The sequence below is a fragment of the Lytechinus variegatus genome, chromosome 8, assembly GCF_018143015.1.
Source record: "Lytechinus variegatus isolate NC3 chromosome 8, Lvar_3.0, whole genome shotgun sequence".
Lineage (NCBI taxonomy): Eukaryota > Metazoa > Echinodermata > Echinoidea > Temnopleuroida > Toxopneustidae > Lytechinus > Lytechinus variegatus.
Genome location: NC_054747.1, coordinates 8,073,040 through 8,090,119, shown reverse-complemented (window position 1 = coordinate 8,090,119; position 17,080 = coordinate 8,073,040). Strand labels below are relative to the sequence as shown.

General features: G+C 37.4%; 1 protein-coding gene and 1 long non-coding RNA gene across 2 annotated transcripts; both read left to right on the top strand.

Moving 5' to 3' along the window:
- Positions 1 to 415: 415 nt before the first annotated feature.
- On the top strand, positions 416 to 11,648 carry LOC121419921 (rRNA 2'-O-methyltransferase fibrillarin-like). The gene is made up of 10 exons (XM_041614411.1): positions 416 to 525; positions 1,632 to 1,754; positions 2,546 to 2,605; positions 4,291 to 4,350; positions 6,208 to 6,302; positions 7,045 to 7,215; positions 7,818 to 7,950; positions 8,966 to 9,078; positions 9,698 to 9,843; positions 11,616 to 11,648. The coding sequence occupies exons 1-10, from the start codon at positions 513 to 515 to the stop codon at positions 11,635 to 11,637; spliced, it is 936 nt and encodes a 311-aa protein (XP_041470345.1). The 5' UTR covers positions 416 to 512; the 3' UTR covers positions 11,638 to 11,648.
- A 1,963-nt stretch (positions 11,649 to 13,611) lies between these two features.
- Positions 13,612 to 14,540, top strand: LOC121419922. Its single transcript, XR_005970658.1, has 2 exons — positions 13,612 to 13,900; positions 14,067 to 14,540. It is a non-coding gene; the product is annotated as an uncharacterized LOC121419922 (long non-coding RNA).
- The last annotated feature ends 2,540 nt before the right edge of the window (positions 14,541 to 17,080 follow it).

Here is a 17,080-nt window from a genome sequence, read left to right as displayed (position 1 = left end):
CCACGGAAAAAATTGCCAAGCAAAAAAAGGGGGCACACTTCTGTTTTAACGGCATTTTTTCTTCACAAATTTTATTTGTGCCTCTCAAGGGGGGGGCACGGGCCGGCTGTGCCCCCCCCCCCTCCCTATAGGCCTATAGTGAACCGGATGGTAATTCCGTTCAAAGGCGTACAAACGCCAAGCCCCATTTTTTTTATACATAGGAAGCAGCTTACATCTCAGTAAATCAGGCACAGTGGCTGACCTAAGAGACGACAGAAATTGCTCTTGGGCCTTTTATCAAAAGTGGGGACAATGGCAGAGCGGGGACTTGAACTCATAACCTTTTACGATCGTGAGTTGACAATTGACCACACAACCCGTGTCACGATGCTGGCTCGCTTGCTCAACTCAACTAGTCTGCCTCCCTCTTCTGTTATAATTGCAACAGCGTCCACGCGTGATGACAGAGTTGTTGGATTTCAGACGAACACGTGCAGAGAACTGAACAAAAAGTCAGAAACACGACAAATATGGGTAGACCAGGTAAATATCACTGATCATTATTTATTCCTTCGTATGAAAAAACACAAGAAAGCTTCGTGTAGAATTAATTTTATTCATGTATACTTGTGAAAGGCAGAAAACAAGTTAATTTGCCAACATGTTGTGAAGTGATTGCTTGACATCAGTCCCATCTGTTGAAATTTCTGTTAGCACCGTAATTCTATAAAAAGAGTTAGGACAACAATAGCTTAGAAAGCTATTTATTTATCATAAGTAATACATCATATAATCCTGAACACCTTGATCATAATGAATATTGCATATAATTTACAAGTCCATATTATTCTGTCTTCTGAAAAGGGGGCAAAATCTGCGCGGCGATGATGCAGTTTCGCACCAGCCGACTTCAACTTCAAGTAAATTTTCCCACCAGAAATTAGGCCTACCGTATGTCATGGCAAGTCTCTCAGTCATATTTGAGGTCAATAAACATATAAAATTCCCACTGCCTTTCCAAATATCGCAATCAGGAAAGGCTGTATTTTGCCCCGATCTTGTTATCTTTTGAATTCTCAGACAAACAGCTGGCAGCTGTCTCAAGGAGTTTTTTAACATTTTAATTTTTTTTAACTTTCTGCTCGTACACAGATGGCTCGCGATCATGCAGCCGCCATAAGGGGTTAACAATGCAAAATCCTCCCTGACGGGGCTCATCTTAATTTCATAAAAATATACAAAAAAACTGGGCCAAAATAAAGATTATTCCGTTTTGGCCTGAAATGCACCAAAACGGAAAAAAAACTTGAAAGGGGAAAAAACAGTGACTGACTCATCTGTCGCGCAACTCCCAATTCCCTGGTTTATTAAAACTTAATACATTGATTTTATGTTTTTGACACCCTTATTAGGTTACATACGTAATAATATGCCCTATATTGGAAAGACATCTTTTTACATATTTTTGGGGTCGCGCATGGTATCCACTCATCAATGTACATGTAGGTGGCCACCCGCCCCCCAGAATGTCACATTGTGGTTTAGGAATCTTGGCCAGATTTGAGTAGTTGATGACTCGAGGAGGTGCTAGATGAGGATAGTGGTTCGTATTGGCTTTAATCTCTATTGATGTATTTTCCCTCTGACAGGATTCTCACCACGAGGTAGCTTCCGGGGAGGTGGAGGAGATCGAGGAGGGCGTGGCCGAGGGGGCTTTGGCGGAGGACGAGGGGGATTCGGCGGAGGACGAGGGGGAGGCGGCGGCAGAGGAGGTGAGTATTTTCAACCCACTTTTTAAACCAAACTGTTCTGTTTTGGGGGCATTTTCATATTTTTTTAACTGCATCACAGTTCTTTTCACCTGGCAATGATGAACAAAACAATTTCTTCACTTTGAACTGATGTATCCTGTTGAGAATGTTGTTAATAACCTGAGCCAGGTGCATACTATATAGAAGTACACAGCTTTCAGAAGGTCAATGTTACTGGTAATCTGATTTTCCGCTCCTCAAATTGGCAAAAACATTTTTTTTTATTCATTTGTCATTTTCATGCATTAAAAAATAATAATATTACATCAGTGGATATGGTGACGGCAAAGAGCAAAATTTCTGGATCGAGTACATTGGACACAATGTACATTCAATCACAAAAATCAATTGTAATTTATCACAAAGCTTCGTGTCTTTAAACTCTTTATGGGCGCGTCGTGGTCTAGTGGTTCTGACTCTCGCCTTTCAAACAGAGGGTCGTGGGTTCAAATCCTAACCATGGCGTGTTTTCCTTCAGCAAGAAATTTATCCACACTGTGTTGCACTCGACCCAGGTGAGGTAAATGGGTACCGGCAGGAAGTAATTCCTCAAAAAGCTGTGCGCACCAGAATCGGCAGACTAGCTTAGCCCGGGTAATATCGGAGCGCCTTGAGCACCTAGCAAGGTGGATACTTGTGCTATACAAATCCTGTATTATGATGTTATTGTCTTTCATTATTTCTTGTTTACTCACTGCATCCAGTTCTAAATCCTAACTGATATCTCTCTTTTCTATGATTAACCTTTTCAGGATTTGGTGGTCGAGGTGGACCAAGAGGGCGAGGTGGCCCCCGGGGTAGGGGAGGAAGAGGTAGGTCGCTCTGGGTCAGGAAGTAGTTCTTCAAAGGGTCGGGCACAAGAACACAGCGAATGTAGTGAAAATGCCCGTCAAATGACAATGAACAGCTTGGAAGTCTTTGTCAAAACTTGGTGAACCAGGGCCCCGTCTTACAAAGAGTTGCGATTGATCTGAACAATCACAACTATGGAAAGTCAGCAACGTCAACACCTTTAAAGCATGTTTGTTCAAAATATTTTCTAACTATGATGTATATATCTGCACTCGTTGTTTTCTTGAAAATTCACCGTGCTTCTCTTTGTCTACAAAGGTCATTGTGCTTAATTCCTGTAGAAAAAATCATGACACTGATGGATTTCCATAGTTACGATTGATTGGATCAATCGTAACTCTTCGTAAGATGGGGCCCAGAACAGCAGGTTTGTCTCAAGTTTCTGAGCTGATGAAAAAAATTACAAAGATGTTGTACATCCAGAGTCATGGACATATCTGCTGCTCTGATTAAAGGGGAAGTTCACCCTGGCAAAAAGTTTATTGTAAAAATAGCAGAAAAAATAATAAAAATATTGCCGAAGGTTTGAGAAAAATTCATCAGATAATTAAAAAATAATTAGAATTTCAATTATTTGATTTGTGACGTCATATGCGAGTAGCATTCCTACATAGCGAATGGTGAAAAATCAATGAAATGTCATTTTTTCAGAAAATTGAAAATGGTTTTCACTGTACCTTTTGTATATAAATAGACAAATTACTTCACACCCGATCATGAATAGAAAACAAAATTAAGTCATCAGGGACCATGCAAAATTTGAAATTCATACATTTTATATTACATAACACATGGGGCAGCTGCTCGTTTATGACGTCACAAATGCAAAACTTTGAACTCTAATAACTTTCTTACTCTTTAACGGATTTTCCTCAAACCTTCACCAATATTTTTCAATATTTTTTCTGCTATTTTTACCACAAAGTATTCTTCAGGGTGAACTTCCTCTTTAATTATAACTCTTGACAAAGACTGCTTCGTTATAAAGGGCATTTGATAATACATTCTCAATGCTTCCGAAGGCGTATTGCGCCGTGGAAGCGTGAACTCCCTATTATGAGGAGATCCAACTTCATGAAAAGAGAAGATTTTTTTATCAAACTTATTATTCCATGATATATATTTTTCATGAATGAATCAGGAGAATATTACCTTTGCTATCGTTTTGTTTACATTTTCAATCTGCATATTTTATTAACAAGATTGTATTGAACACCTGGGGTCCGTAACAAAGCTTAGCAATGATCTTAGGACATTTTTCTATGATTTTTCTATGATTGCATTGACTACAATGTACAATCAATCGTGAAATTCAAGTTTACAATAAATCACTAACCTTTGTGTTATGGGACCCTTGTCACCTTTTACGAGATTATTAGGGGATAACTTAGGTGAACATATTTTAACGTTATCTCCCTCCATATGCTTCATAATCTGTTGTCTCGGGATTTTTACGTTGGTTTTTTTTTTTCATCATCATTGTATTGTATTCATGCAAATGACTGGTTTTTTTTTTTATTAGCTGTTTAAAATGAATAAAATTTTATTTGAAATATATTGGTAATATTTTTTGGCAAAATTATTGAAGATACCATTTAATGCTCGGGGAAATAATTTCTGGGCCATGGAATTTCTTTTACTACAGGTGGTCGCGGTGGGATGCGAGGTGGTGCTAGGGTCGTCATAGAACCTCACAGACTGCAAGGTATGGGACTATGGGATTTTAATTATTTTACTACCTGTCATCCCAATGTAATTCACTTGTATAATAATGGAATGATGTAAATATGTACACAAACAATTTTAAGGGTTTTAGGAGGTTGTATTAGCTGAGGGCGGTTTATGACATTTGGTCCGGCAATAATTTCTCCACTGCAAATTGTACACATTAAAGGGGAATCCAACCCAAATAAATATAAGGAAAAGAAAAATCAGACAAGATGATAGGTGAAAGTTTGAACAATATTGGACAAACAAAACGAAAGATATTAATTTTTAAAAGTTGTAAATATTGGTAATCACTATACCCATGGAGACTTCAAATTGGCCGCATATGGGATGTCATAGTGATGTAAGGCAAGGACTACTCTTCCATGTACTCCAATACATATTATGGCTAAAATTTCATTTTTCCCAAAAGTTTTATTTCAAATTGTATTTTTCTTTCATGAGGACATAAAACAATATACTACATGGGTTATATTTAGATTACTGCCCCAGGGGAATGGGTACTTAGGAGAAAACCACAAATCCCTGATAATAAAGTACATGGCCTATGGGAAAGTTGTCCTTGCCCCTTGTCATAATTTACCTACCCAGTTGCCAATTTGAAATCTACATAGTATTAGTGATCTCAATTTTAAGGCAGCTATAACTTTCTTATTGCTTGTCCAATTTCTTTTAAACTTTCACCATTCTGTTTGATTTATTTTTCTCCTTCCCAACACATCATTTTATGGCCAAGGCTGGATTCCCCTTTAATGGAATGAGTACTGTACCTTCTACCCTAAACCTAACATAAAACCCCATTGCAGTCCTTACCCTAGCGTAATATCTTAGACAAAATAAAGCCCAGAGCAATTGTTGCGGGAACAAATGGCGAATCGCCCGTTCTAGTGTAGCAGCAGAGATATAGCAGCTGCTTCTGTCTAAATTATAGGCTAGGGTTCAAGTAGCTGATATGATGAAACTAGCCTGCTGTTTTTAAGCTTTAATGATTTACTTAGAGGGATTTTAGTATCGCTTAACTGTATCAGCAATTAGTGCAGCCATTATTTTACTCACTAGATCTTGTCATGTTTTCTCTCAATTTCAGCTCCAGTTTTGACCTACTCTTGCAAGTGTATGGTCCCTTTAAAAACGTTAGTCATTCTTGACACTGTAATATGTTCATTAAGAAAGGTTTTAAGAACCATGAATTTTAAGGGACCTTGTTATTGGCGATGATGAACAAAAGCAATTTCTTCACTTTGATCCGAAGTCAAGTTGTTGAGAAAGTTGTTTATTGTCTGAGCCGTAACACCCGTGTTATGCACATCCTCAAAGAGATGCACATGTTTGGTTGGTAAGTCAGATTAGAAGAACGTTGTGCTCTTAGAATAAGAGTGTAAATACCTACGACTTCGTGTTATTTTTTAGGCAGATGGTGAGTTGTAAACTCCTTGAATTATAAAGTTTGTTCAGAATCATTGATATTGAATAATATTTGATCTTTTTTTCTTTATCTTTCTAATAAAGAATTATAATTCCTTTGCTTATGCAATACTGCATGAATTTAGTTATATTCATATCTAGATATTGGTAAAAAAGTCTGGATTTTCTTGTGTATATATCATGAAGATAACGCTTTGCTTAAGTTCAAATGCCACTTGCAAACCTTGTACTTTTTTATTTTACTCAAGCTTTTGTGTAGTAGACAATGGCTATAAAGCAGGATTAAAAGGGATTATCTTTAAGGATTAGCTGTATTGATTCTCATTAAGTAGTTCAAAGTACAGCTAGCTGTGGAGAGATCATTGTTCTGCTCTAGACTCCGTTTACCAGTCACTTCTCTGTTTTTCAGGTGTATTTATTGCCAGAGGCAAGGAGGATGCATTGGTCACCAAGAACTTGGTGCCTGGGGAATCAGTCTATGGAGAGAAGAGGATAAGTATTGAGGTATGTACTACCCCGCCCCCCCTTCATTATTGTGCGTATGATGTAAAAAAAAAAACTTGGAGCCTCTAGATAGAGCAGACGTAACATTTTTGTTTTGTTTTTTTTAAAGATATGTGTCTTTTTTTGATAATATATTGACCCCATTTACACATACAAGTGAAGGCAGCATGAGACCGGCCTCATGCCGCCTTGGACGTAAGTGTATACACAAAGTGGCCATGCTGCTGTCCGCCGAACCAAGTCGACCTTCCTGCTATGTGAGAACGCTTTCATAAATTTTTTAAGGCTGGATGCTGGCGTGAGGCCGAGTCAATTAAAATGGACCATGTGTAAATGGGGTCTGTGTCACTAGGAATATAGCCATCAAAATTCATTTGCGTCCAACTCCATATTGCATTAATCTGTTCAGAATTTTTTATCCTGACTGATGAATGCTAGTTGTGGCAACAATTTTAAATTGAGTTCATACAGAATCCTAAAAGTGACCATCCAAGTGTCTATATGCCTAAGGATTCTAGAGGAAATTGTGTAAATCTCAAGAAATTAGCAAAATAAACAAGATGTTCAAGGCAGTTGCTGGGTCTTATTCCAAGTAATAATAATACACCGTCCCACATGAGCTTGTCTGTGTTGCCAATCATCGGCTTAGATTTCATGATTTCACAAAGAATGAAAGCTTGGCTTTACAGGCTTTCTCATGCAACAACTGTTCACTGCAATTACTTTCATTTACCTTTAATAGGAGGGAGAGAAGAAGTTGGAGTACAGAGCCTGGAACCCTTTCAGATCGAAGCTAGCGGCAGCCATCTTGGGTGGCGTGGATCACATACACATGAAACCCGGAAGCAAGGTTCTGTACCTGGGTGCTGCATCAGGGACGACGGTGTCTCATGTTTCGGATCTGGTTGGACCGGTAAGGAGGAATGGCAGTGGTGGTGGTGGTGGTGATTGTGGTGTTTGTATTAGTCATCAATGTGTTTGATGTTGGTGGTAGTGAGGATGAGGATGAAGATGATGATTAGGTTGGTGGTATAGGTGATGATGATTAATGATCAAGATGATGTTGATGGTGGTGGTGGTGATGATGATGATGATGAGAGTGGTGGTGGTGGAGATGATGGTGATGATGATGATGATGATGAGTGGTGGTGGTGATGATGATGAGTGTGGTGGTGGTGGTGGTGATGATGATAATGAGAGTGGTGGTGGTGGTGGTGATGGTGATGATGATGATGATGATGATGATGATGAGAGTGGTGGTGGTGGTGGTGCTGATGATGATGAGAGTGGTGGTGGTGGTGGTGATGATATTGATAAGGTTGGTGGTGATTATGATGATGATTAGATTGATGGTGATGATTATGATGTTGACGGCGATGATGATGACGACGGCCATGATGATGAGAACAATGATTATAATGTTGGTTCTAAGTTGTACCTGCTCATAATGGAAATTATAATTGTAATAGATATGTTAGTAGTGATTTTGATTGTAACATACTCTGCTCATTTCAGGAGGGGTTAGTTTATGCAGTAGAGTTCTCACATCGATCAGGGCGTGATCTCATCAACGTAGCTAAGAAACGAACTAACATCATTCCAATTATAGAAGACGCCAGACATCCACACAAATACCGAATGTTGGTCGGTACGTATATCTACTCGAAATCTCTGAATTTCTTTTTTTTTTGTGTGTGTTATTTTTCCATCATACCTCTAGCAGGTTGACCATCAAAATTCTTATGACTGTATTTCATAACTTGGTTAATGAGTGCACTGTAAGGTGATGACTACTTTCATGATTGTTTTGATGATGTTAATAGTTTGGAGTTTCATCTTGAATAAGGACTCCAAACAATGTCAAATTTATATGAATGACTTTTACATAGATTTAATCGTATATTTGTTGCTGGTCAGGCGGGAGCATTTCATGAAAGGACTTGTCAGATGAAATAGTAGCAGTGCTTCTCTGCCAATCAAAACCAAAGAAAGTTGTCAGATCTGACAATTGCAGACAATAAATGTTGAGGAATCGCCCCCCCCCCCCCCCAGAATCCTTTGGCACATATTTTTTATTCATACAAACAGACACTTGGGTGGTCATTATATTAGATTCTGTAAAATGTCATTTAGAGATCGTTACCAGAACTGGAATTTATCTTTAAGCCAACCCTTCATCTCTCCTCCCCTTGCTACTTTCATGTCTTCTTTGGCCATTTGAACAGTCTTCATATTATATGCAAATTGTGGTAATGACATGAAAATGTACGGAATCCAATAAATTGAACAATCCACGTGTCTGTAGGTATGAATAAAGAAATTTGTGTCAAATGATTCAGGAAGATAAGTGTAATTGCTGAGCAATTGGCAAAACAAACATGAAATTCAACTAACATGTCGGGTCGTTTTCCAAGCAAGAATAGTCCACTGTCCCACATGTGCTTATCTGTGTAGGGGATCTTTGGTGTGATTTTTCTTTTCAGCAAATATTTAATGATTTCACAAAATTCATTTCATGTAAGTGCACCACATTTAGATCTCCTGCGATATTGTAATAATTAGCCTTACTTTTACTTTTACAAACTTCTTTTGAAATCAGCATTTACCGCAACTATTTTCAATTATCTTTAACAGTATGCTTGCATATTTATTTTGTTTTATAGGTATGGTAGACTGTGTCTTTGCTGATGTCGCACAGCCAGACCAAGCCAGGATAGTCGCCATCAACGCCCATAACTTCCTCAAGAACGAAGGCCACTTTGTCATCTCAATTAAGGTCAGTTTTTTATGGCAAACTAATTAGGTAAAATGATGATTTTCAGTGTTTTCTAATTCGTTGTACTAAATTATGCTTCCAGATTTTCTTAGGGTTGTACATAACAGAGGTTTGAAAGGTCAGCCGGTGGAGCGGGGGTCTTAGATTCCGGTGATCAGGGTTCGATTCCCACTTGCTGCGCTTGTGCCCTTTGTCAACACAACAAATTCATTTTTTTCCCCCAAATGAGTTCAAATATTGCAATTTACTTTCAAGAAGTAGTTCTTGCTACTGTTTCAGTCACATATGGTTATACTCAAATGTTACTGATCCCTCACCACAAAATGCACTCATTCATGCTAGGGCTGAGTGTTGAATGTAAATAACAACACTAGTGTTCGGTGAGCCAAGAGAAGCAAACCTTATTTAATGTACTATTTTATCACCTGACTTGACAATTAAATGTCTGAAAAATTGCAGAACTTGAACACTATTTTCAATAGTCAAAGCATTTCTTCAGACCAGAATATGCAAAGTGTGTTATTTTGAATCTTCTGAGTCTTAATTGTGTCAATAAGATTTGTATAGTCCCAAGGGTTTTTAATTACACAGATTCTAACGTATTTATTTTGTCCATCAGGCCAACTGCATTGATTCCACGGCCCAACCTGAAGCCGTGTTTGCCGGAGAGGTCAAGAAACTTCAAGCGGAGAAACTCAAGCCCCAGGAGCAGTTGACCCTTGAACCTTACGAGAGGGACCACGCCGTCGTCGTAGGAGTATACAGGTAAGCTACAGAGTGAAGTACCAGGCTGGTAAGCTGTCCATTCATCTACTGCCAACTCGTCCACTCATCACATGGTCTACCTTCATTTAGTCTAATGCCATTCCCTCCAGCATTTTATCTAACAACCATTTTGTCCAATAATCACTTTGTCTAATCACCAGTTCATCTATGACCATTTCTTCTAATAGCCAGTTGGTCTATTACCCATTTTCTTTTCATTCCTTTCGCCCAATAACACGTAGTTGAATAAGACCAAATGGTTTATGGACTAACTGGCTATTGGACCAATTACACGTAGTTATTAGACGAAATTGTGACTGGATGGAATGGCAATTAGACCGTGTGGATAGTGGATGAATTGATGATAGACAAAATGATTGTAGAGTTGGTAATCAGACAAATTGCCTTTGCCAATAGGAAATAATCCACCAGGCTGACTTGTATCTGTGAAGAGAGAATGATCTAAGATTTGTAGATGCATGTTTAAAGGGATGGTCCGGGCTGAAAATATTTATAGCTTGATAAATAGAGTAGAATTCACTGAGAAAAATGCAGAAAATTCCTTCAAAATCGGACAACAAGTAGCAAAGTTATTGAATTTTAAAATTTAGTAATATTTTGTAAAAACAGTTGTCATGAATATTCATTAGTGGGCTGATGATGTCACGTCTCCACTTGTTCTTTTGTATTTTATTATATGAAATTAGGTTTATTCAAATTTTTTCCTCCAAGAACTAGAAAAATTGGATTGACAACTGATTTAATGCATTAGATATTTATTGCTGCAACTTATTTCATTATAAGGGAGACATTTTATTCACACAAGTATGAAATAATGAAAAAAAATGTGATTTTATGTGATAACATAAGAAAACGGAAAGTGGAGATGTGACATCATCAGCTTGCCTAATGAATATTCATGACAACTGTTTTCACAAAATATTGCTAAACTTTAAACTTCAATAACTTTATTATTTGTTATCCGATTTTGATGAAATTTTCAGCGTTTTGCTCAGTGAGTTCTACTCTGTGTATTAAGCTATAAATATTTTCAGCCTGGACCACCCCTTTAAATGCAAATTCAAATTGGTACCTATTCAGTCCCCAAGACAAAACTAATGCAAAATTATTACTAATTTGAGTTAAACCTACTTTCAGTATGGTCTTGGAATAATTATATCAGAACCACAACAGAGTATTTTCTTTTATTCTAAAAGATGATAAATTTTGTGCTTCTGGATTACTAACTTTGTATAAAGGTTGACCGCTAAGTGATGGGAGTTTCATAAAGCTGTTTGTTAAGTTACAAATGAATTTGCACATGACTAATGACCCTTTCTTGAGCTAAGTGATATATCCCTATGTAGCTGACTTACCACCTGAGAACATGTTCCAGTCAAGCTTTATGAAATACCCATCAGGGCCCCGTCTTACAAAGAGTTGCGATCGATCGCAACTATGGACGGCCAGCAATGTCAACATCTATTATGCATATTTGTCCAAAAATATTTTCTAGTTATGTATATTCATGCATTCATCATTGTCTTGAAAATTCACTGTGCTTCTCTTTGTTTACAAAGGACATTGTGCACACTTCCTGTAGAAAAAATTATGACACTGATGGATTTTCATAGAGCTACCGTTGATTGGATCAATCGTAACTCTTCGTAAGACGGGCCCTGATGATTTATAAGATGTTCTCTTTCTGTATGAATAGACCCAAAAATAGTGATTTTGTCTCATATCCCTTTCTTGTATGTTTTGTCTTTCAGAGCACCACCAAAGAAGAAGTGAGGAGACTAAAACAAACAAAAAAACACTAAAAGAAAGAAAAAACAAAAATCGGACAAACTTTGATGGCCAAAGTAGCTGCAAAGCTTCCCTACCAAACCCCAACGGTGTTGAAGAATCTACATGGAACAATATCAAATTTATTCCATCTTCGTCATCATGTTGCAACATCTTCAAAGGCCATCGGGTTTATAAAACTAAAGACTTCACTCACCACAGGACATTGTAAAATGATTACAGCTGATCAAGCTTGGTTGCACCAACGTTGGAATGTCTGAAGCTTACCCCTGCTGCAAAGTAGACGGCAATACAACAGTTTTGTCATGCTCCTGGAAGTAACATTTCATCACATTGACCTGGAGACGGTTTCCTTGTCATCCGACAAGTTGCTAGGTCTTAGAAATTTCCCTTACTGTGGCAGTAACTGTGGTAATTGCCAGATAATGATGTTTTTGTAAGTACCGGCAACTTTCATGAAATAGTTCCCGAAACATTAAAAAAGAGCTTCAAGGAAAATACTTGGCAAATCATCAAATGGTTTTGATGACTTGTGTTATTTTAGGATGTAAATTGTTCTAATGATGCCAAAATGAGTGAACTATATAATCAAATCATGTCTGTGACCAGCCACCATTTATTACTAGTTAAGTATTTTAATCTGTTTTTATGCTTTTTTTTCCTGTAAATAATGTTGATATTGTATGATTATGTGTTATAATTTTCAAGACGACTTTTGGCATACATAATTTTCAGAGCTTCCTAGAGATTATGACTTTTTAAAAATCAATCTAAAAAGAGAATAGATGAATGAAAAATATAGAAGTACTTATTTGATAAAGAAGAAAATAATTGTGCTTCACTGGTTTTAGTATTTTACCATGATTTTGGTCTGAGTTTATTTTAATGGTTTATTAGTATTTTTTTTTATCTTTTTCTGATATTCTTTGATCTGATATTCAACTTAAATTTAAATCATTTTATTTTTCATTTTCTTTCTTCTTGTAACTTCAAAGATAAGTACCTCTTTTTACTTATGATAGCCCAGGCATTAAGGTCTATGAAATATGTGTAGTTTCTTGAAGTCAAATTTTATACAGTGGGTCAATAGACTTTTGGCTCAAAGAGAGTGTCAAATTGACTGAAAATGCATATCAGCTTTATCTTTTTTGAGGTACAGACAGTCAAGTCTTATCTATTGGAGTTCAGTGACATTTCTGGAAGTGATCTACCCCTTTTAGACCGGGTGGGTGTTTCATAAAGCTGTTCGTAAGTTAAAGGGGAATCCAACCCAAATAAAAACTTGTTTTCATAAGGAAAAGAAAAATCAGACAAGTTGATAGGTGAAAATTTGAACAATATTCGACAAACAACAAGAAAGTTATGAATTTTTAAAAGTTGTAAATATTGGTAATCACTATACCCATGGAGACTTCAAATTGGCCGCATATGGGATGTCATAGTGATGTAAGGCAAGGACTACTCTTCCATGTACTCCAATACATATTATGGCTAAAATGTCATTTTTCCCAAAAGTTTTATTTCAAATTATATTTTTCTTTCATGAGGACATACTACAATATACAACCTGGGTTATATTTAGATTACTGCCCCAGGGGAATGGGTACTTAGGAGAAAACCACAAATCCCTGATAATAAAGTACATGGCCTATGGGATAGTTGTCCTTGCCCCTTGTCATAATTTACTTACACAGTTGCCAATTTGAAATCTACATAGTATTAGTGATCTCAATTTTAAAGCAGCTATAACTTTCTCATTGCTTGTCCGATTTCTTTCAAACTTTCACCATTCTGTTTAATTTATTTTTCTCCTTCCCAACATAACATTTTATGGCCAAGGCTGGATTCCCCTTTAAGAGCGACTTTAAGAACGACTGGTTATCCTTTCTTATGGTAAATGGTATACACCATACATGTAGGCGATGGTTTAGCGCGTAAGAAAGGATCACCAGACGTTCTTAAAGTCGCTCTTAACTTATGAACAGCTTTATGAAACGGCCCCCAGGGGTGTTTTCACAAAGAGTTAAGTGGGATGATAAAAATCACAACGGAATTCCCACTTGCGTATAGCATATAACACATCACCCCATTGGTCAGATCAGGAATTCCCTCGTCAGATCATGCTTGTTGAAAGCGCACTACACATAGTTGTCTATGACTTCATGTGTTGGACACCGTGTGTGCATTAACCTTTAACCATGAGTCTTAATCTTTTGTGAAATTATTCTTTGTGAAACGCCCTCGGGAGGTGCTTCATACAACTGTAGGAATTCCCTCGTCAGATCCTGCTTGTTGAAAGCGCACTACTGCATAGTTGTCTATGACGTTATGTGTTAGACACCGTGTGTGCATTAACCTTTAACCATGAGTCTTAATCTTTTGTGAAATTATTCTTTGTGAAACGCCCTCGGGAGGTGCTTCATACAACTGTTTATGTATAAATGACTGTAGTCACCTTACACATGACTTAAAAATGGGCAATTCCATTAAATATGAACGTCCGACCCCTTGTTCCTGGGACCTTCATTTAATTTTCTGTCTCTGATTTCTTGTTCTTTTGATAGTCTATAATGTTCACAAAGGACCATGACTTGGTCTGTTCATGAAGTGAAGTAAGACTTGAGAAAAATGGGGGTCGGACTTACCAAAAGGTTGATAATTTTACTGAATTGCCCATATGCAAGTGCGGGCATGTACGCCCAGAGATTAGTTGACTTGTTTAAGGAGGAATTATTGTATTTCATATTATGTAGTTGGTGATCTTGGGCCCTAAAGCTGTGAATTGCAGTCATTTATGCGCTGATAAAAGGGATGTAATGTGAGATATTGTCACATGATATCAAAAGATTTTGTTAGCTTATTTACAAAATAAAAGTCATCTTTTATATAATTCCTTTGTGATTGCTTATGTAGCCTTGTGTATATATTTTTTGCATATACATGTATTATGAAGTTTAAGTGATAATACATAATAGGGTCTTTATAAAAGATATTTTGGTCTGCACGATATGTCTGTGTAATATTACAGGGTTTTGCACAATGCGCTGAAATATGACAAATTCCTCGTATGCTATGTACAAAACTTGCTGGGCAATATCATATCGTATTGCATGGTCAATATTTTTGAATATTTCTTGTTTCCTGTTCTGAGTCATGCACCAAAATATAATTAATGAACAGAGGATGGGGGTAAAAGGCATAAAAGAGATGGGATTGATGACAGATTGGAAAGAAAGAAAGAAGGAAAGAGAAAGAAAGAAAGTGAAATAGTGTGAACAAAAAGGATAGAAAGAGTGAGAATAAGATGATAAAAGATTTTATGAATATTTTGAGGAAATGAAAGGATAATCAAGTATTTAACTTTTGGCGCTTTTTTATGGCAATCACATTGCAAGCAACTCTAATAGTTCATAATTCATGATGATTGATATCAAAAGGACATTTTAAAAGAAAAAGAAAACATTCTTGACAGATTACATGTGAAACAATTCCAAATTTCTAATTTGAACGTTTGAAGAAAGAAAATCAATTAAAAAGAGGCTCTTACACATATTGATTCTGACTTGGAAGTATAGTTTATATCAGGCCAAATTTATATATTCTTTTGTTTATATATCTATTCTTTAGGGATACTTATCGTGAATTACTGCCTAAATCTGCAACATTGGATAAGCCGAGTAGCTTATACATTCCAATGAATGGGGATTTTGGGGGGCTTCTTATTTAAGGTTCCAGGTGGGTGTTTCATAAAGCTGTTCGTAAGTTAAGAGCGACTTTAAGAACGACTGGTGATCCCTTCTTGTGGTAAATGGTATATTCATTGGCGATGGTTTAGCGCATAAGAAATGATCACCAGTCGTTCTTAAAGTCGCTCTTAACTTACGAACAGCTTTATGAAACGGCCCCAGGGCTATTTTTATCATTTCACCCCGCATATTTTTCCCCATGGTTAACAATTATTGACACTTTAGGGAAGATGGGGCTTTGAATATTAGTAGGGAATGAAAAGATGAACATGATCTTTTTATTCATAAAAAAAAAACACTTCATGGAATTTATAGGAATTTGATGCACGCGTTAAGAGCACATTTGTGTATTACGTCAGAGATTTAAAAAAATACACTACTCTCCCTATTCTTTGAGGGGTTTTCATCAAAATTATATTAATATATTTCTTTACATTTCTGTTATATTTTAAAAACCAATATGACGTCACAGTAGATTTCTCTCTTACGGCAGCACAATCCATTTCAAAATCTTCTACTATACCATAAACCATATGTTTTTGCTAAAACAGGATTTTTTTTGTCGTGTGAGTGCGTGGGCGTTTGCAAGCATGTACTGTTTTAGACAGTAGAGGGCGACATTCTACTGTTCTCTGTCAGGTGCTTTTTATCGAGCAATTTGGCCAGTTCTTTATTTTCATAAAAGTCATGGTAGTAATTATGATGATGATGTTGTAGTGGTGATGGTGGTGGTGATGATGATGATGATGGTGATGATGATGACGACGACGCCGATGATGATGATCATGATGATGATCATGATGGTGATAATGACTATGATGACGGTGATGATGATGATTATGATGATGATGGTGTTGATGGTGGTGATGATGGTGGTATTGATGATGATGACCACGCCGACGATGATGGTGGTATTGATGATGATGACGACGACGACGACGATGATGATGGTGGTGGTGGTGGTGATGATGACGACGACGACGATGATGATGGTGGTGGTGGTGGTGGTAGTGACGGCGGTGTTGGAGGTAGTAATGATAATGATGAGAAATGATGGGGATGATAACGGTGATAGCCGCGAATGCGGTTGTGTTGGTGGTGATAGTTTGATCAAGGAGCTTCAAACAGAAGCTCCTTGGTTTGATGATGGTGGTAGCGGTGGTGTACACTGGCGTAAATCAATATGTGGACCTATTCAGGAGGGGTGATCTACTGTTTCACCCCCTTTAATAGTATGACGTCATCATAGACGGCGGAAGCGGGGGGGACGGGGGGGGACGTGTCCCCCCTAAATTTTAGGTGGGGGGACGGTCCCCCCCTAAATTTTTTTTTTTTTTTTTTTTTTGCTTGTCAATTTTTTCCGTGCGTCCCCCCCTAAATTCACGTGGACCCCATTGAAACGTGTGTTGTCACCCCCTAAAATTTAGGTTGATTACCTTTTTTTTTTTTTTTTTTTTTTTTTTTGCTTGTCGAAAATTTTTGGAGCACTTGTCCAATTTTTTACATGTGTCCATCCCAAAATTTCAGGTAGACACCCCCAAAATTTTTTTCCTTCCGCCACCAATGGACGTCATGGATTCATGCAAATGATGGTTATGGTATATTCTCTAATTCACATCATTTTTTTTCTCGCTCTTATACTCAGGGATAGCGGAGTTAAGCTGAAAGTGGGGGGGGGGCAC

Excerpts from the sequence above, each read along its gene's own strand:
- LOC121419921 (XM_041614411.1), top strand. Across the intron at positions 2,606-4,290 it reads CCGGGGTAGGGGAGGAAGAG|GTGGTCGCGGTGGGATGCGA; the intron begins GTAGGTCGCTCT and ends CTTTTACTACAG. Across the intron at positions 9,844-11,615 it reads GTCGTCGTAGGAGTATACAG|AGCACCACCAAAGAAGAAGT; the intron begins GTAAGCTACAGA and ends TTTGTCTTTCAG.